Source organism: Rhincodon typus, chromosome 6, assembly GCF_021869965.1.
Source record: "Rhincodon typus isolate 14 chromosome 6, sRhiTyp1.1, whole genome shotgun sequence".
Lineage (NCBI taxonomy): Eukaryota > Metazoa > Chordata > Chondrichthyes > Orectolobiformes > Rhincodontidae > Rhincodon > Rhincodon typus.
The window spans coordinates 43,775,500-43,797,157 of NC_063337.1; the positions used below are offsets into that span (position 1 = coordinate 43,775,500).

The window sequence follows — 21,658 nt, forward strand, 5'->3', positions numbered from 1 at the left end:
GATATTCCTGATGTGCAGTGTGGAAATTACTTTGTATTCTGAGTATATGAAAAGGCACATGGAATAGCAAGGAGTGACATTATAGATGATTATAAAATCATGAGGGGCATCGATAACGTGAATAGCCAAGGTCATTTCCCCAGGTTAGGGTAGTCTAAAACTAGAGGGCATAGCTTTGAGGTGGAAAAGATTTAAAAGGGACCTGAGGGGCAACGTTTTCACACAGAGGGTGGTGGCTATGTGGAACAAGCTGCTGGAAGAAGTGGTAGAGATGGGTACAGTTACAATATTTAGAAGACATTTGAATGGATACATGGATTGGAAAGGTTTGGAGGAGTTTGAGCCAAATGCAGGAAAATGGAACTAGTTCCTTTCAGAAACCTGGTCAGCATGGACGAGTTGGGCCACAGGGCCTGTTTCCATGCTGTATGACTCTATGACTCTATAACTAGATTTATGACCTCCTTCACAATGTAGTTTACACTGAGTGATTTAACCTACTGAACATTATGTTGTGAGGATACTCACTTGCCCAATTTTTTTAAATGTAAAATTAATCATTTGGGAGAATATCCAAACATTGTTAAATATTGCCTTCATTATCATAGATTAATTGATCTGGAATAGATTGATAGCAATAAGACCATAAGAAATATACACAGGAGTAGGCCATTCAGCCCCTTGAGCCAGCTCCACCATTCAATAGGATCATGGCTGATCTGACACACTCCTCACATCCTCTTTCCTGCCCATTCCCATAACCTTTGATTCCCCAATTGATCAAAAATCTATGTATCTCAGCCTTGAATGGACACAAGGACTCTGCCCCACACCTCTCCATGGCAAGGAGTTTCAAAGATGCACAATCCTGTGAGAGAAGAAATTCTTTTTCATCTCCTTCTTAATTGACTCCCCTTTATTATGAGACTATGTGCTCTGGTCAGAGTTCTCCCATGAGGGGAAGCATCCTCTCAGCATTTATCCTGTCAAGTCCCTGAAGAATCCTATATATTTCAATGAGATCACCTGTCATTCTTTTAAACTGCAGTGAGTTTAGTGTGAATCTGTTTAACCTTTGCACATTAGACCATCTTTCCATATTGGTGCTCATCCTAGTGAACCTTCTCCGAACTGCCTCCAATGAAATAATATCTTTATTTAAGTAAGGAGACCAAAACTGTACACAGTAGTCCAGATGTGGTCTCACCAGGACCCTTGTATAGTTGCAGTAAGGCTTCCTTACTCTTATATTCCAAACACCTTGAAATAAGGGTCAACATTCTATTCACCTTCCTGATTACCTGCTGCACACGTGTACAAGTTTTCCGTGATCTGTGCACAAGTACCCCCAAGTCCCTTTGTATTACAGCTTTCGGCAGTTTTGCTTCATTTAAATAATACTCTATTCTTTTGTTCTCCCTTCCAAAATGAATAACTTTACATTTTCTCATATAATATTCCATTTGCCAACTTTTTTCCCACTTGCTTAACTTATCAATATCAAGCTGTTAACTGTAGCTGCCTTACAAACTGCCTTTCCACTACTTTACTGTCATCTGGCAACAATACATTCACTTCCTTCCTCCAAGTCATTAATATATATTGTAAACATTTGTAGTCCTAGCATTGATTCCCTATGGGACTCCACTGGTTACAGGTCACCAATCTAAACCCCTTATCCTCCTCACTGTTTCCTGATAATTAGCTAATTATCTATTCATGACAAAAACTACCTCCAACACTGTGGACTCTTTTCTTATGATGTAACTTTTTGTGAAATATCTTATCCAGTCTGGTTGAGACTTCCTTGAAAAACTCTTAAAAATTAGTCAGACAAGATTCTAGTTTTGATTTTATAAATGTAATATTGTGAATGAAAATTGACAAATTTTGGATTATTCACTGTTAGAAGCAAGAATAAATTATCAGTAATAAAGAATTAAAATTTATGGTCAATCTGAAACCTTTTACAAATTGGCTAGAATCAAGGCATGATACTGGCAGTGATAGTAGGAACTGCAGATGCTGGAGAATCTGAGACAACAAGGTGTAGAGCTGGATGAACACAGCAGGCCAAGCAGCATCGTAGGAGCAGGAAGGCTGACGTTTCGGGCCTAGACCCTTCACCGAAACGTCAGCCTTCCTGCTCCTACGATGCTGCTAAGCCTGCTGTGTTAATCCAGCTCTGCACATTGTTGTCCATGATACTGGCAGTGTTCAAGTGCTTAGCACCATCAGACCTCCTTTAGACATTATTGTCTCTCTGCTCACTTAATAACTGTCTTATCAACAGAAACATCTAACTCTCTTTACAGCTTCACAGCTTGCAATCAAATAATATGCATGATTACAAATCTTAGCCAGATTTGGTTTTTTGCGATCAGTTCAATTATCTGGAAGATGAAAAATATTAACTCATTAGCACCAATGACCTAAATCAGATTTTTATTATCTGGTGGATTTAATAAAAATAAGACATTGCTGTAATAGGCAGAAACAGTTCTTCAGGTCTGTTGAATCATGCAAGAAGAGTGTAAAGTAACTGTCTAGAAAATCTATCTAAAGGTTCTAACAATTTATGTGAAAGACAGATGGTGATTACAGATCAGAACAGCAAAGACCTAAATACAAGTGACTGAAAGAAATTCAATTTTCAACATATCAAAAATCCAATGAACAGTCAGGTGATAGAGGACAGAATAAATTCAGGAAGTTACTTCCATCTATTATCCTAGCTTACCAACACCATTAGCACGACAGTTCACAACAGTTCTTGAGAGTTCTAGTTTGTAATTTATGAAACTGTGTCTCAGTGGTAGTACTCATACCATGAAGTCAGAAGGATGTAGGCTCAAACTCCCTTCCAGAGAGTTCAGTTCATAATTTAGACTGATACTTCAATGCAGTATGGAGGGGTTGTTATGGTGTTACCCTATAATCGGTGTACAAGATTTCATCTCCTATCTCAAATGAAATATTTCATGGTATTACTCAAAGATCAGGTGAGTTCTCCTCCGTACCCTTGCCAATATTTGTTCTTCAACAAATTTTACATGAAGGAGTTATTTGGTCATTATTTATTTCTGCTAATAGGATCTTCATTTTTGGAAATTAGCTATCATGTTCCCTGTTTTACATATATAAATGAATTAGTTAAACAACGTTTCTGAGATTTTGCAAATCTCTATATAAAATATTCCTGTCTTTTAAATGTAATTTTTTTTTATTTGTTCATGGGATGTGACATTGCGAGACCAGCCTTTGTTGACTAGGTGGTGAGTTACCTTCTTGAAATACTACAATCTTTGTATTGTGAGGACATCCACAGTGCTTTTAGAAAGGGAGCTCCAGGATTTGGAACTTATTCTGACAGTAAAGGATCTTCCACATAGTTTCAAATCAGGATCTTGTGTGACTAGGAAGGGACTTTGCATTTCATGGTGTTCCCATGTATTTGCTACCTGCTTCCTTTCTGGGTGTCGAAGTTGCTATTAAAGGAGCTTGTGTTAGTTGCTCCATAGCATCTTGTAGATGGTAGACATTGCTGATATTGTGTCAGTAATGAAGTGAGTGTATATTGAAGGTGACATTCTGGTAGGCTGCTTTGCACTGGGTGGTGTCAAGTTTCTTACATATTGTTGAAGCAGCACTCATGTAGGCAAGTAGTAGTGTTCCCTCATATTCCTAACTTGTACTTGGTAAACAGGCAGTGGGGAGTCAGGAGGTGAGTTACTCGCTACAGAATTCCTGGCGTTCAACCTCCTGTTATAATCAGAGCATTTATAAGGCTAGTCTAGTTCAGTTTCTCAAATGTCAAGAGGAGATGATTCAATTCTCTGTTTTTGGAGATGATCATTGTCTAGCACTAATGTGTGCTGTGAATATTACTTGCTATTTATCAGTCCACTCCTGGATGTTGTTCAGCTTTGCCATTTCAGTCAATTACAAGACCATAATTACATTGATCCCATAATGACCGACAACTTAAGTATCATTTTCTCTTTCTATGTTAGTATCAATACGGAGGCCACACATTCCAGCTGTCAGCATTTTTATCTGACACAAGCTTGAGTACAAGAAAATAAACATTTTTGAAAATTTTCATGCAATATGCTGACCAGAATGTTAAAAAAACCTTATCAACTATTACAATAATTGCAACCATTGAAGGAGTGTTCACTTTGTGTCATGTCAACCGATGAATCTTTCAACAATTTCACACTATTCCCACTGAGAGAAGAATTAAGATATAAAAGTCACAAAAACTGTGCACAAATGCATTTTGTTAATTCCACAGAATCCCTGGTCTCGACACCACTTACAATTTCACAGAAAACGGGCCATAAGTATTTTAAAATTTAGAATGTCACAGGTAGCAAGCTAGTTCAGCCTCATAACTTCAACCACGTTTAGGCAGTAGCTTTGCTAATTATATAGACATAAATAATTTGATGCACATAAACATGTAATTTACATAAAGCTGCAAAATTATCGGGGTAGTATAATTGCCCACTATCTTAAGCAACACAAAAGGTTTCCTAGATGCAAATATTTATTTCAAAAATTCTTAAACTTGTAATTGACGAACAGCCTGACTTTTTTTTAAAAAAATATACGGTACACTGAAATCTTCCCTCAAGATAATTTCTGGTGTTCCAGTTCCTCTGAAGCACTGATCTTTAACAAGTAATCTTAATCCTTCTGAGGAAGGGTCATCGGACCCAAAATGATAACTGATTTTTTTCTTCACAGATGCTGCCAGACCTGCTGAGCTTTTCCTGCAACTTCTGTTTTTGTTCCTGATTTACAGCATCCACAGTTCTTTCGGTTTTTAATCTTAATCCTTATTGTATTGTGATAGTTAGGTCATGCACTGCTTGCTTGCATTGAAACAGCAAGAGGAGAAAGTTGACAATTAACTCCATTTCTCTCATTTTAAAAAATACCTTTTCAGATGTAGGGTTACTAGTGTTGAAATCTGTGTTAAAATACAACATCTAGTACCTTTAAAAGTGCTGAAAAAGAATTAGCTCTCCACTTAGTACCCAGGCACTTGAATTAAGTGACTCTGTGTCTCAGTACATATTCATTAGCAACATAAATACGTGTGTAACACACACAACTTGCATACACAAGATAAGTCTGCACTTAATAAATGCCGTCTGATTACCATACAAAGTCACCCAAACATGCTTTTCTAATGATAACTGTATTGTCTGGTATTGTGTCCACCAATGTGAATTTCTTTGGTCATTAGCAACCCTCAAAGAAGTTGGAGAAGGAGCATTTTTGTACAATTCCAAAGCCATCATAATACTTGAAACATCAATAAGATTTAGTAAACATGTTTATTGACTTAAATTGAACATAACTCAACTTGTATCCATAAAGCCATCCACTCGCATTTGTTTGAAGTTCTTGAAATTCTTCTGTAACTATGTATAATGTGGAATGTTTTCAAATTGTCCAGCTAGGTAAACAAATGCACTATTTATAAGCACTTCATGTTCTTATTTGTACATTCCCCAAATGGCATGAATCGTATTGTTATTTGAGTTTTGTTTATTAAGTTTATTTTCAGCAGATATGTCTTCTAGCTCTACTTCTCTAATTAAGGCCTTTACATGTTTGTATATATTCAGATTTGTTTAAGTTTTATGTTAAAATAAAACAGCACTGTATTAATCATGCATTACTCAGTCAGGAGGACAATTACATTCTACACATATGAAAGGAGATTCAAAAGTGCCACATTGCAAAGTGAAAAACTCTAAGCTATTGGATACAAAAACAGAAAGTGTTGGAGAATTTCAGCAGGTCTGGTAGCATTTGTGGCAAAAGAAGCAGAGTGTGACCCTTCATCAGAACTAAGCTATTGTACTTCATGCATCATTTGCATTATAAACAGATCTGTGAAACTGCCTAAGCGATAAATAATACCGTGGTGACATGTTTTTCAGATGGCAGTGTCTTTAAGTGACCTTTTCTTAATTGTAACTTAATTTGCAAGACTATTGAAATCTTCCCAAATAATTATGTGATAGTTTGGCTTCAGCTGCACTTCATAATCTACATTAAATGTCATGTTAGTTCAGAAACAGATGACTTAGAATTGAATCAACACCGGCTCCATAGTTAGGACAAACTTTTGTCTACAGCTCTTTTCTATTCATATATTGTGTCTCAATGTAATGTAGCACACATGTCACTTTGAGAATTTGTATCTGAGCCTCTGACTAGACTTTTTTTTTAAACATGAAAACTGCATTTCAGAATAAGTTGCAGTGGGTGTAAATATTATCCTTTCCTACAGAGCCTTGACCTTCAGACGCTTTGTATGTATTTATATACGTGCACCTGATCACACTGGTATCGACATTGCGCTCTCAGGCCTTCTGAGATTTACACTATCTATTCACTACAGGTAGATTTCCACATGGGTTCCCAAATCTCCTGCTGTCATTTTGCCAGAAAATAAGTTGAAATCCTAGGAATATAATGTGAATAGGCAATATTTCAATTTCTCTGTGATATTTGCCATCGTCACCAAACGTGCAGCAGGATTTGCAGAGAACACCACAGAATTTAGGGAACTAGGAAGTAGATTTTTTAATAAAGGACCTCTGAAAGATAGTAATCTCCAGATTACTTCTGTTAACATATGCTAGTGACTATAGAAATTGGAGGTTAGTCCAGATGAATATGTGCTGAAAAGGAGGGAGGGCGATAGATGTCTGGATATTGGGACCATTTTTGGGAGCAGTGGGACCTGTACAAGATAGATAGGTTACACCTGAACTAGAATGGGACCACAATCCTTGTGAGGAAGTTTGCTAGTGCTGTTGGGGAAGCTGTAAACTAATGTGGCAGGAGGTGGGATCCTGAGAGAATATTTAGCAGGGGGAGATAAATAGCCAGAATTAGAAGTGACAGCAAGTGAGTTAAGAAGGCATGGAAATTGTAGGCCATTAAAAGCATAAACTTGTTTGGCAAGGTTGGATAGTATATATTTTAATGCAACGAGTCTGACAACAAAGGCAGATGAGCTGAGAGCACAAATTAAAATGTGGGGATATGATGTAATTGCTGTCACTGAGATATTGTTGAGAGGGATAGGACTGGCAGCTCAATATTCCAGGATACAGGGTTTTGAGGCAAGACAGGGAAGGAGGTTAAAGAGGACCAGGTGTCACAATATTGATCACGGAATCAATTATAGCAGTAAGGAGGGATGACATCTTAGAAGGCTCCTCAAGTGAAGCTATATGGGTAGAACTTAAAAACCAAACAGGAACAATTGCAATACTGTGAGTGTACTAGGATTCCCTAACAGTCTGGGAGAAACAGAAGTGCAGATATGTCGACAATTTTCAGAGATGCGTAAAAGCAATAGTGTAGTGATGGTAGGAAATTTCAACTTTCCCACCATAAACTAATCATAGTGTGAAAGGTTTAGAAAAAGCGGAATTCTTAAAATGCATACAGGAGAACTATTTAAGCCAGTATATAGAAGACCCTACAAAAGAGGAGTGGTTGAGGCATTGAAGCTGGGCAAGTGGTTGAGGTATCAGTGGGGAAGCATTTTGCAGACAGTGATCATAACTTCATTAGATTCAAGATTGTAATGGAAAAGGTCAAGAATGGGCCTGAAATCAAAGTTCAAAACTAGGGCAAGCTGATTTTAATAAGATCAGATATAATTTGGCCAGAGTGAACTGGGAGTAGATACTTTTAGATACATCTGTAACAAAGCAGTGGGGCATATGCAAGAAGGAAATAAGGAAAGTGCAGGGCCAACATGTTCCAATAAAGACAAAGGGTGGAACCAATAAATCCAGTGAATCCTGGACATTTAGGGATATACAGGATTGGATAAAAAGAAAAAGGGAGACTTATGGCAGATATTAAGGGCTCAAAACAACAGGAGAGTGTGCAAGGGGCAATTTATAAAAGAAATTAGGAGAGCAAAAATGGGGAATAATGATGGGTAAAATAAATGAAAATCTTAAGTTATTTTACAAATACATTAAGGCTAAAAGGGTAACAAGGGAAAGAGAAGGCCCATTAAGGACCACAGTAGTAATTTGTGCATGGAGCCGGAGGACATAGGTAGGGTCCTTTACGAATATATTGTGTCAGTGTTCACTAATGAGAGGGACAATGTGGGTGTAGAAATCAGGAGAAAGAACTGTGATATACCTAAAGAAATTACCACAGATAGAGAGGAGGTTCTGAGTGGTCTGGCAGGCTTAAAAGTAGATAAACCCCCAGGGTTGGATGAAATGTATCTCAGACTGTTGAGTGAGACAGGGGACAAAACAACAGGCATGTTGGTAATAATTTTGAATTCCTTTCTGGCCACAGGAGAGGTGCCAGAGGACTCATTGACAGCCAATGTGGTACCATTATTCAAGAAGTGAGCAATGAATAAACCAGGAAACTACAGGCCAGTCAGTCTAATATCTGTGGTAGGAAAATTGTTGGTAGCAATTTTGAGGGACAGAATTAATCTGCACTTGGAGAGGCAGGAATAAGTCAAGAACAGTCAGCAAGGGAGGTCATGCCTGATTAACTCGATTGGATGTTTTAAAGAGGCGACCAGGTGTGTAGATGAGGGCAATGCATTCAAATAGTCTATCTGGACTTCAGCAAGGCTTTCAATAAGGTCCCATATGGAAGGTTGATAGCAAAGATAAGAGCCCATGGGATCCAAGGAAATTTGGCTAATTGAATCCAGAATTGGCTGAGTGGCAGGAAGCAGAGGGTGATGGTCAAGAATTGTTTTGTGACTAGAAGCCTGGGTCCAGTTGGGTTCCATAGGGATCAGTGTTGCGGCCCTTGCTGTTTGTGGAATATATAAATGATTTAGAATTGTATGTCAGAGGGTTGTTCAGTAAGTTTGTGGATGATATGAAAATATGTAATGTGGTAAATAGTGAGGAGGATAGCTTGAGATTACAGGAGGATATAAGTGGTTTGCTTAAATGGCCTAATCAGAGTCAAATGGAATTCAATCCGGATAAGTGTGAGGTGATGCATTTGGGCAGAGCAAGGGATTACATGATGAATGGTAGTACCCTGGGAAGCCTCAAGGATCAGAGAGACGCAGGTGAGCAAGTCTACGGCTCCCTAAAAGTAATGGACAATAGATACAGTGCTAAAGAAGACATGTGGGATAGATGCTTTTATTAGTCGAGGCATAGAGTTTAAGAGCAGGGAGGTGATGCTGGAACTGTATAAAATGTTGGTTCGTCCATAGTTAGAGAATTGCGTGCAGTTCTGGATTCCACATTATAGGGGGGATGTGATTGCTCTGCAGCAGGAGAGCCTGGGCTGGAGAGTTTTACTTAGGATGAGAAATTGGACAAACTGGGGCTGCTTTCCTTGGAGCAGAGGAGATTGAGGGGGTCAGGAATGTGGTGTATAAAATTATGAGGGGCACAGACATGGTGGACAGGAAGGAACATTTCCCTTGGTGGAAAGACCAATGGCCAGGGGCATAGACTTAAGGTCAGGGATGAAAGGTTTCGAGGGGCTATGAGAAAAATGTTTTTCATCCATAGGGTTGTGGGAATCTGGAATTCACTGCCTACAACGGTGGTAGAGGCAGCAACCCTCATAACATTTAATAAATACTTAGATGTGCACTTGTGATGCCAAGGCACACAAGGCAATGGGCCAAGTGCCGAGAAATGGGATTAGAATTATTAGGGAGTTTTTTTCCAGTGTGGACTCGATGGGCCAAAGGGCCTTTTCTGTGCTATGGATCTCAATGATTCTATAACTCTGAAATAATGCCAATGGGCATTAATTAGATGCTTCATTTTATTGTTGTGATACATATATTCCGCTCACAGAAAGATGAGAAGCAGTTACATTTGGAAATTTCAATGGGGATGTAGGTTGTGTCTACCAATCTTAAGCATGCACAAAATGTTTAAGGGTGTGGCAAAAGCAAATCTTTCTGCAATATGTAATATGTTATTTAAATTATGTAATAAGATCAAGGGAAAAATGTTTTAAACGTCTGAAAAGCAAATTTAGGACTGATATTTGTAATTTTCTTTATTCACACAAAGTCAACTCATTTCAAACACTGGACTTCCAGATAGGGTATGGAATATTGGGTAAACAACTAGATACTGAAATGGAGGCACAGAAAGGCTATCAAAATTGATCTGGTAGCCCCTTCACATGTTGGAAGGTCAATCCAAAGGGTTTTTGCATGTTTAAATTAGCTGTCCATTTCCTCGTTTCGTTCAGATGAGCAGCCTATTTGATTTCAGTCCTGCCATTGGTAAAACTCCCCCACAGTGGGACAAAGTTGATAAGCTGATCCTACCCAGCTCCCTGTGATTTCACCACCTCTCCCAGTTCCTGGGAGCAGGTAAATTCAAATCAATATTTATATCTGATTAAAAATACGTGTATTTACAAAGTACCTTTCAAAACCTCAGGATTACGGTGCTTTACATGGCACAATTTTTTGACATCTAAGTCACTTTTGTAATGCAGGAAATATGGCAGTCAATTTACATGCAGCAAGTACCCACAAACAGCAATGTGAAAAATCGCCCAATAATTTTTCCTTTCAGGGATACATATTTGCCAGGATTGTGGGGATAACTCCGCTTTTCTTCAAAATAGAGCTTCTACATCCATCTGAGCGAGTAAATTATGATTTGTTTTGACATTTTATCTGAATGGTTGTTCCTCTGACCGTGCAGTGTACTCCCTCAATCCTACATGTAGTGACAGTTCTTCATGTTCAGTGTTCTGGAGTGGGAGCTGAACTCTTCAACCTCATCAGCTGAGCTTCCTTTATGTGCGGCTGTATCAAGCTGTGCGTAGACCCTTGGTACGCAAACACCAAGTGTCACTACATACTGAGGTTCTACCTGTCCCCAGTGTTACGAGGGATGGCTCTGGCCTCATTACTGCAGAACACTCCAAGTAGTCAGACCTTTCTGTATCACCTGTCCCTCATGGAAGAATTTTCAATGAAAAACACCTTTGACCACAAGTCCATCAGGCATTGGTCAGCACATAATGTCCTCAAGATCTTGCAGGAAAAGGAGAAGGTTGATCCCTGAGCAGACTGTCAAAGTCATTTGGCAGAATGTCTCATCGCCAGAACTTTGCAACAAGCACCAAGACATTGCTTGGCTGGTAACAAGAAGGGCACTACCCGTTAGATCCTTTGTGCATGCCCAGATTCTCTGTGCAACCGCACACTGCCTCAAAGTGGTTGTGGGGTATGGGGGTCACTGTCACACATCTCCTTCAAGAATGTACCTTTGCAAAGAAGGTCTGGAGAGAAATCCAGTGGTTTTTGTCGAGGTTCGTCCCGAGCAGCTCTGTGACACAGGACCGTGCTGTACGGGTTGTTCCCCAGGATACACACCAACGCAAACATTGATTGCACCTGAAAGACCATCAACTTAGTGAAAGATACTCTTTTGTAAGCCAGTGTAAAGAGTTGACCTGGACTGTGTGTTGCAGACTGGCACATTCCAACATCCAGGACTATGTACTGAGGGATGCACTGAAGCTTGGAGCAGCTGCCACCAAGTTGTAATGGGGAAACACCGCTGTCTAAGGTCTTTCTGCCAAAGTAAAACAGGGATCCATTCAGTTGTCAGACTGCCTTGTTGCCTCAAAATGCAAATATTTTCTTCCGGCATGAGCTAAATTTGCCATTGTTATTTGCCACTTCACGAAAGCTCTACGGGATATAAAATTCCAGTGTGTCGTTTGGGTTTCTTTTTCCTCATAAAAATTGTACAGAACAGAATGATAACCTTTCTGTATGTACTTAAAGATGATTTCTTTATGAATAAAGTATATTTTTTGCAATAAAAAAGAAGAATCACTGATGACACATAGGGCTGGATATCCATCTGCAAGCTGGATATTGGGAGGCAAATTCCCAACTTTGCACACCTGCCTCAGGAAAATGTGGCTTCAGAGCACTAATTTTCATTACGGCAGGTAACGGTGTATGTTGTGGGTCAGGCCATTAGAGTTTGGAGGACTGAGTGCTGAGCTGGGCTGTTCAAAAGGCCCAACTCGGTGCTTTGAGACTTCATCCCAGTTATCACAATAACACTAAGGCTCTGTACCCCCACCCTCCACACATTCTAACACCCCAAAAACTCCCCGTGCCTCATCCATGTTGCCCCATGCCCTCCACCCAATCCATTGCATCTCATAAACTCCATGCCAAGTCATACCGCTCCATTCACCCCACAATAGCCACATTCCCTCATGCCTTTATACTTCTAACCTGTGATGTGACCACTTCCCTAAAAGTGCTATCCTTATAATCCTCTGCCTTATGGATGCAAAACAGTGACTTGAGCTATCGCTCAATTTCTGAGGCCCAGACTTCAGCCTTGTGCAGCCCATGACCTTTCCTTTTGATATGTTCAGCTGAGACCCATCATATATTCGAGACTTCATTAATACCTCAGAATGTCCACTCAATTTGGCTGAGCTGATCTGCCACTGCATAACTTTAGTAACTATTCATTACAATTAGAATAGTACAGAAACATACAAGTACTCACCAATTAGTTTTTGTCCTGTATCAGAACTAAAAGCCAACTGCAGGAAGAAGCTCCCAGTTCCGACTCCGCCCTTGAGCTGTTTTCTAGTTTCCCTTCGCACACTCTTTTCAAGCATTCAGACCAGTTCCCCTTGATATGAAGAGAACCAAAGGTATTGTTGTTAAATTTGCTGATGACTCAAAGATAACTAGGAAAGTAAGATGTGACAATTTCATGAGGAAGCTACCAAAGCATGTATAAAGCGAGTGGACAATGATCTAGCAAATGGAGTATAATGTGGGAGTTATGGAATTGCCCATTTTGGCAGAAAGAATTAAAAGAAGCATTTTATCTAAATGATGAGGGATTCCTAAACTCTGAGAGACAAAGGGATCTGAGGGTCCCAGTGCATGAATCATAAAAGGCTAGTATGCAGGTTTAGCAAGTTATTAGGGAAATTAATACAAATTTAACATTTATTGCAAGGGTAGATTTTTTAAAAAAATGTAGGGAGGTTATACTTAAGGCATACAAGGAACTGGTGAGACCCACATCTGGACTACTGTTTCTATTGCTGGTCATCTTACTTATGGAATAATGCAAGGGCATAAGAAGCAATTTAGAGAGGCTTTGCTAGACTAATACCAGGAATGTGTTATCTCATGAAGAAAGGACAGGACAAGATAAGCTTGTAACCACCAGAGTTTAGAAGTACAAGAGGTGACTTGACAGAATGAGAATCTGAAGGGTCTTAACAGGGTAGTTGTGGAAAGGATTTTCCCCTTGCGGGAGGATTGGTAATTAGGGTCACTGTTTAAAAATATAAAGTCGCCCATTCTGCTCAGGGATGAGGATGCTTTTTTCTATCATTGTTGAAAGTCTTTGGAACACTTTTTCCTGAAACGGCAGTGGAAGCAGTATCAGAATATTTTTAAGCTGGAGAAAAATACATTCTTAACAAGCAAGGAGATAAAAGGGAAGATTGAGAAATCAGGTCGGCCTTGAATAGAATATTACCTTATTTTTGATTTTGTATGTTCATATGTATGTTTGTACATGTATTTACCTTTATGATCTTTCACTGCAAGGATCAATATTCCACATAAAGATTTTATTGGAATCAAGCATGCAGTTGCTGAAAGTCCGTATGATTTTGTTTCAGGTGTTGAGATTTATTCCTGAACCGGGTCAACCACGCAGGAGGGGCAGAAACAAGAACATGGGCCTTGTCAACATCCAATTGGAGCATCATGAACGCTGTGACTGCATCTGCAGTTCCAGGCCACCCCGATAAATTAAGAACTGGATTGCTGATAGAGGCTGTTGAGGACCTTTATTTTTAACAAAATTGCATTTGTGTACAGATAATCGCTGGCAGATGCTGTTTTCCAACATTACAGAAAGTAATTAACTGCTGTGCTTGAATATATTCTTTAATTAGCATTGTGTCAGCCAGACTTTCATCATAATGCCTTGCTTATTGTAGTCAAAACATTATAAAACTGGGTTTTATTAATTCAACCAGCTTTTATGCAAAGACAATCTTCAACTTTTTTTTCTAATGTTCAGAATGTCATCTCAATCAGTTTATTGGATTGAAGTCTGAGAGCATGTCAATCATAAAGCAATGTTTTTGGAGACAGTTGAAGAAGGAAGTTAACCACAGATATGGCTTTTCTATTTTCAGAAGCACCTTGAACGTTTCACATTTTAACAACTATTTCAGATTAAATGTGAAACTGCTTTAAGCAAAGCGCTTTTGTAAGTCTACTTAGAGTTAAAATGTTTCTCAGGCAATGTTTGTTAATGCTTGGATTTCTTTCAATTACTTTTATCACTGAACATGTAAATGATATTTAAATGCTTTTCTTCCAATCCTTTGCAAGTCTACTGAAATATAATGCAAGTTTTTCATTTATTTTTGGCCAAAGAAACTAATCCTTTGTTATTGTTTGTTACATTATTTTTGTTTCATTTTGTAATACATAGTGTTACACATGATGATTAATCTCCACAATCATCTTCTTAAAAGGTAAAGCCTGTTTCTTTAAATGAAGGATGGTTTAATTAAAGTACTAGCAATGTACCATGGTTCAAAGAGGCCTGATTGTAAGACATACTTTGATCTTCCAGCTTTTTTAAAATAAGAACAATATCCATCAGTTGAAAGTCCGAATGCAAATTGGCTCAACAGATTAGATTCTGATGGGGCTAATAACTATATGAAACAATGCTTGAAGTGAAATGTTTTAAATTGAAATCATTCAGTTTCATTCCATTATAAGAAAATATAATTGGTCTGATATTTTCTATTCTCATTTATAATTACAGTAGTCTTCAAGTAATGGGTATCCAAATCAATGATTGTCAATTAAAGGCACCAAGTCTTTGTGTCTCACCTGTTCAACTCAAATCTTAGTCTGAGGGAAGATGACAATTACTTTAGCAACTTTATATGTCTATGGTCAGTACTTACATCCATTTTAATGATTGCATATACAATAGGGAACGGTTATGCCATTTTGTGCCCACAACAAAAATCACTTGTCATTGTTAATGCCAATTGCCTTTGAGTCATACTATGTGGAGAAGCTAAGCAAAGTTTTTTTTTATAAAAAGGATATTTCCTTCTGGCAGTGACAGTCTTCAATAGACTATCATATTTGAAAATCCTGTAAAATTCAAAGACTCAGAAATGACTCCATTATAAGTGAATTTAAAACATATTGAACTTTTACTGTGCCATTTAGAATCATGCAAGGCTTTTAGAATTAATGGTGAAGAATTTTGTTCAATTTGAGCACCATAATTACAAATTAGTTGGTTAATGGAGTCAGTTGCACAGGAGGAGTTCACGTGCCAGCTTATTGCCTGCTTAAGATCATGTACCTGTAAAGCTCTCTGCACCTTATAAATTAATGCAATATTATCTTTCAAATTCATATCCCAAAGCACCTTTTTTTTGAGATTTTCAGTCATCTTCAGATTTAGAAGTTAAGAAATAAGGAACAAAAAGTGATTTTCTTAAGATGATATTTGTTTTTTCTTAAGATTAGACATTTTTGGTTTCCTATGGGTTGTTTAGTAATTTGCTGTGCTACAATATTCTTTCAGTACTGCAAGGATTAATAGCCTTTAGAAAAATTCTGCAGGGTCCTGGGATATTGATGTTGCTCTTGTGTAATAAGAACACAATTTCCTAAAGTGCAGTTCTTATACTTTAATACAACTTATTTTTAAATATATATATAGCATTTCAAACAGCTTACTTTGATTTTTTTTTGTATGTATTATTATGATTAGAATTATGATGTGCTCTTTGTCTTGATGGAATGTAAAGATTGCTTGAGAAAGGGAATTGTAGAGGATTATTTTTTGTTATAAAATAAACTAAAATTTTCAACTTTATTTGTTATGCTGCTTCCTGGCCAATCCACAATTATAGAGTCATACAGCACGGAAACAGACCCTTCGGTCCAACCTGTCCATGCCGACCATAATTCCAAACTAAAATGGTCTCACCTGCCTGCTCCTGGTCCATATCCCTCCAAACCTTTCATATTCATATATCCATGCAAATGCCTTTTAAACGTTGTAATTGTACCCGCATCCACCACTTCTTCAGGAAGTTCATTCCACACGCAGACCACCCTCTATGTAAAAAAATTGCCTCATGTCTTTTTTAAATCTCTCTCCTCCTCACCTTAAAAATGTGCCCCCTAGTCTTGAAATTTCCCCACCTTATGGAAAAGACAACTACCATCAACTCTATCTGTACCTCTCATTATAAACTTCTATCAGGTCACCTCATTGTCCATAATTAGTAGAAGCTTTGCCAGACAACGCAATTAGGATAAAGAAAAAGCTGGCATTTATTGTGCATTTTCAAAAATGTCTTTTTTTGAGCTGTTATGCTTGTTTTGTGTCACTGAAATGTTTCCCACAACCAACCATTCAAGATATAACAGGCTGTGAACTGCTTTGTGATGACCACTCAGGAGTTCTATACCGAGAAAGGCAGCTAGACCTGGGAACAGGTACCTTTTGGAAGAAAAGCACATGGGTTGAAAATGGATTTTAGTCCAGTTGGATGAAATACTGGAGTAGTAGATCCAAGACTTGCATAATGAGGATGACAGCATGACCAAAGAAAATTGATCAATCAATCTTGTTCGGATAGTGCTAAGCTGGCTGAGATAACAGCCGGGCTGAGACAGGGAGGTGAGGGGTCTTGAAGATTCATGGTAGCTGTTAGTGTCTGTGGTTATAATTTGAACTTGGCTGGAAAATTCCTGCTCCTCCTGACTCCATGTTCAGCTCATGAAAAGCTCTAACCTTACCTTTCCATTTGGAGACTTCAGAACTGCTATGCATGTGAGGAAATGTTGTAGTCTTGTGGTGATCAGGGCTTAAAACAGACATTAGGTTTCACATCAACTATACAGCACACTTAAAAAAATGTTGGTAGTACACTTCCAGCATGAGCACACACAAGTCGTACACTTTATTGAGTCTTGCATTGTCTTCCTTTCACTCAAAATCAGTGACGTAAAACTGGGTGAAGCCACAGAGAGATTTATAAATGAGAAGAAAGATTTTAGCTTTGATGAATACAGAAAGGGATGATGGACAAGCAATCATTTAGCAGGAATAATTGGGTCTTTTTCCATCAGCAGGATGTTGTGTGTGATATGTCACAGGGTTGGCGCTGATGCCTCAACTCTTTACAGTTATGTAAATGATTTGGATGAAGGGACCAAAGGGATGGTAGCTAAATTTGCTGATGACACAAGGATAGGTAAAAAGTGAGTTGTAAAGAGGCCATAAGGAGCCCACAAAAGGATATATATAGGTTAAGTAAGTGGCAAAGATCTGGCAAATGAAGTATAATGTGAAAACATGTGAAATTGTCCATTTTGGCAGAAAGAATAGAAAAGAAGCACATTATCTAAATAGTGAGAGGTTGCAAAATTCTGAGATGCAGAGAGATCTGGGTGTCCTGTGATAGGGTTAGTGCATGAATCACAGGAGATTACTACGCAGGTGCAGCAAGTCATCAGGAAAACTAACAGAATGTTATGTTGTATTGTGAAGGGAATTGGATGCAAGAGTAAGGTGGTTATGCTTCAGTTATGCAGGATGTTGGTGAGACCATATGTGTACAGTATTAGTCCATTGTACCTGCAAAAAGATGTTAATGCAATGGAAATAGTTCATGGACATTTGCTCGACTTATATCTGAAACGAACAGGTTACCTTATGAGGAAAGGGAATAAAGGCTAAGCTTGCATCCTCCAGAGTTTATAAAATTCAAAGGTGACTTGAAATGAGGGCTCTTCACCGTTTGGATGTGAAAAGGATGTTTCCTCTTATGGGAGAATCTAGAACGAGGGAATCATAGGATAAAACTAAAGGGACATTCATATCACACACAGATGAGGGGGATAAATTCCCTCAGGATTAAGTAAAATAATGAATGAATAATTTTCTTGTTAAGTGTATTTTACAGTGAGAAAAACAGTAAAATACACTGAAAAGCTTTTCCACTGTTGTCACGATCCAGCGCCGTTCTGAATAGTTTCAAGAATAAGAAAAAAATTGGAAAAGTATAATTTAAAGAGTGATGCTGAAGATCTAAAACAAAAAAAAGTGCTGGAGAAACGCAGCAGGTCTGGCAGCATCTGTGGAGAGAAAGGAGAGTTAACGTACTGAGTCCAGTAACCTTTCTTGAGAAGAAAGGTCCTCGTGCATTAAGTTCTAGTTCTGAAACATTGACTTTGCTTTCTTTCCACTGATGTTGCCAGACATCCTGAGTTTCTCTAGCAATTTCTGTTTATGTTTCTCTCAGAATGTTGAGAGTCTTTGGAGTTCCCTTCCTCAAAAGGCAGCGGATACAGAAGCTTTTAATATTTTTCAGGCAGAGGTAGTTAGATTCTTGATGGACAAGGGGATGAAATTTTATTAGGGATATGCAGGAATACACAGTTGACATTAATATTGGATCAGCCATGACCCTATTGAATGGCAGAGCAGTCTCAAAGGGCTGAGTGGTCTACTCTTGCTTCTTGTTCTTATGTTCAGAATGCGGGTAACAGAATTTTGAGTGTGTGCAGTTCGTTCTGATGGTTCTTAGCAAACTGACACAGTATGACAGAATTATTACAGCACAGGAGAAAGTTATTTGTCTAGTCATGACTGCACTTGCTCTCTGAATAAAAAATTCACGAAGTGCTACACCCCACCTTTTTTGCGTAACCCTGCATATCTTTTTTAAGATAACAATTTAATTCCCTTTTGACAGAATCACCAACTGAAAGATCTTTGTTTACAAGTAATCAGTGTAAATTTTTACCAGTTTTGCTTTAAGTATAGACAAAAAAATAGTTATGTTGCCATTAGCAAATGGTTCTGTAAAGCTGTCTTACATTTTCAGTAGCATAATTCAATATAGAGATATGAGAACCAATAGTTGCATCTGACTGTTGCTTCCTTCCACTTGGGAGGGATTACATTATGTAAACCGATTTACATCATTTATTAATGTTTCTTTTTCTGCTGGAAATCTTAGCTTTTTATTATAGGCATTACACCAGCCCAGGAGTTCTCCCTGTTCGTCTGGAGAGTCTTGATCCCCTTCTGTAACTCTTACAGTAGATTGACAGAATCCTAACAGAAAAAAACAGAAAAATCTTCTGAAGAAGGGTCCAGACCCGAAACGTCAGGTTTCCTGCTCTTTTGATGCTGCCTGGCCTGCTGTGTTCCTCCAGCTTCACACTGTGTTGTCTTTGAAAGTAACTATTTCTATGAGAAATCCACAAAGTTACATTGGGGAGATTTGAAGAAACCCTGCAACCATTCCCCTCCCCCTCAATCTCAGTGATTCTCTGGCTTTCCTTTTGACTACCAACAGTCTAGGCCAACATTGCTGAGTTTGTAAGTTTTACTCTCCCTCTAAATGAGGTATTAAAAAGGCAAAGTAAAATTATTATGCATAAATTAGTATTTCCTTTACCAGTCCCGAAACATTTAAATGAAGGGACAACCATTGCCCAAATCATATCTAGCAAGTGCAGGTAACACCATACTTTAGCCAGATTAACTGCATTGATTAAAATTTCCTTTGTGACAGTTGCAAATGAACACAATGCACTTCCTTATATTTTATCCCAATTCCCATCAGGCAAAACATTTTTTGAAAGACATTACCTTGATGATCTTACTCTGTTATCAGATTATGAAAACATACATTTTTGATTAAAATAATGTCCTCATCTTGAATACATCAAATGGTGAGGGTTGGACTTTATTCTGTTTATTCTGTAGTTAATCTGGATAATACAACTTTTATTCTTTAGGTATTGGGATCAATGAAGTTGAACCCTGCATTTCTACAAGATTAAGAACAGAATGCACTTCAATGGCACTAGTCCACAGATTTTGATGAGATGTTCCCTTTATTTTCCAACACCTTCTGTCATTGATACCCTTTCCCCAGTTCTTTACAGGAGGCACAGGGTGATTGGTATATTAATTATAAAGTCTGTTAATTAATGGTTAATGGCAACAGTTTACAACAACTGGTGAGAGAAGACAATTACTTTTCTTCAGATACTTTTACTGCAGAAAGATAGAGAACCTGGCCTTTCAGTAGCCTGCAGGTTTCTCCCACTCTATTATAGACACCCAAGCTGATGGCTTGCTCAGAGGCCAATGAGAGAGCTGTCTTCAGGCAGATGACTTCTGGTATATACATTTACATAATGCAGTCAGTTTCCTGTTACTGGTTGAATCACTGTCTGCACATACAACACAGTCTCATGCCATCCTTTCTCACTTTCCCCACTGCAAAGCAACAGTGTAAAATACAGCTCACAATGAGTTCCAGCTGCTTGTTTTTAACACGCAGGTATTCCTTCCCCAGTCTTTGGTTTTAAAAACATTCCTTTTCCATTTTGGTCCTCATCAAAAAATAAAGAAAAATAAAAAGGTTTAGTCTGTACACTTCTTACATCTTCCTTGTGACAGATGTTAAGCTGGCTGGATGTATTTTCAAACAAACAGAAAATCATGGAGAAACTCAGCAGTTGTGGAGAGAAAGATTTATCGTTTCAAGTCTGGTATCACTCTTTTTTTCAGACTGTAGTTTCCTGTTTTCCGTCTCCCAACTCTTTCTTAAAATAATGGAGTTACAGTCATTATTTTCCAAACTAATGGACTCTTCCCCAAATCTAGTGAATTTTGGAAATTTGAAGAAAAATATATCAACTGGCTTAATAAAAGAAAAATACTGTGGTTCTGAATTCTAAAGTCCAAACAGAAAATACTGGAGATGCTCAGCAGGTCTGACAGTATCTGTGAAGAGAGAAACAGAGGGAAATTCTTTTCAAACAGAGTCATATCAAACTTGAAACATTAATTCTGTCTCTCTCTTTCTCTCTCTCTCTCCATTGATGTTGCCAAACCTGCTGAGGTTTTCCAGCATTCAATGTTCTTACATTAATTATCTTACTAAGTACTTGGTTTAAGACTCTAGGATGAAATCCATCAGAATCTGAGGGTCTTTTAACCCACAGCTCCAACAATTTGTTTAGTACCACTTCCCTGGTGATTGCATTTTTAACCTTGAGTTTCTTCCTTCCATTCTTGATTTACGGCTATTTCTGGGATATTGCTTTACTCCTCTACAGTGAAGACTCATGCAAAATATGTGTTTAATTCATCTCTCATTTCATTAATAATCTAACTATATTTTTGTCCTAAGTTCATGTAGACACATGACTGTGCAAAGAGGTGACATGTTAAGCATTGAGAGGAGGAAGGGCTGGTGGAAGGAGTCACAGATCACAGAACTGCTACAATTCAGAATATTCAGCCGATTGTGCATTTTAGCTTGGTGCTAATCTCCTATCTTTTCCCCGTAAGCTTGCAGGCTTTTTCTATTTAAATAATCATCCAAAGCTCTCTTGAATGCTTCAATATAACCATCTCCACCACACTTGCAGGCAGTACATTTTAAACCTTAACTACTTGCTATGTATAAAGGTTTCTCTCACCTCGCATTTGCTTCTTTTACAAAACACTTTTAAACTGCACTAAGACAACAAGGTGCA

The 21,658-nt window shown here is 38.2% G+C and overlaps 1 protein-coding gene across 2 annotated transcripts in view; it reads left to right on the forward strand.

Moving 5' to 3' along the window:
• The window catches only part of pdgfd (platelet derived growth factor d), a 172,651-nt gene extending 156,695 nt beyond the window's left edge, over positions 1-15,956 (forward strand). For both annotated transcript variants that reach the window (XM_048598343.1, XM_048598344.1), the window contains exon 7: positions 13,711-15,956. In XM_048598343.1, coding sequence (XP_048454300.1) covers positions 13,711-13,842 — 132 coding nt within the window. In that variant the 3' untranslated portion in view covers positions 13,843-15,956. The remainder of the gene's footprint in view (positions 1-13,710) is intronic.
• The last annotated feature ends 5,702 nt before the right edge of the window (positions 15,957-21,658 follow it).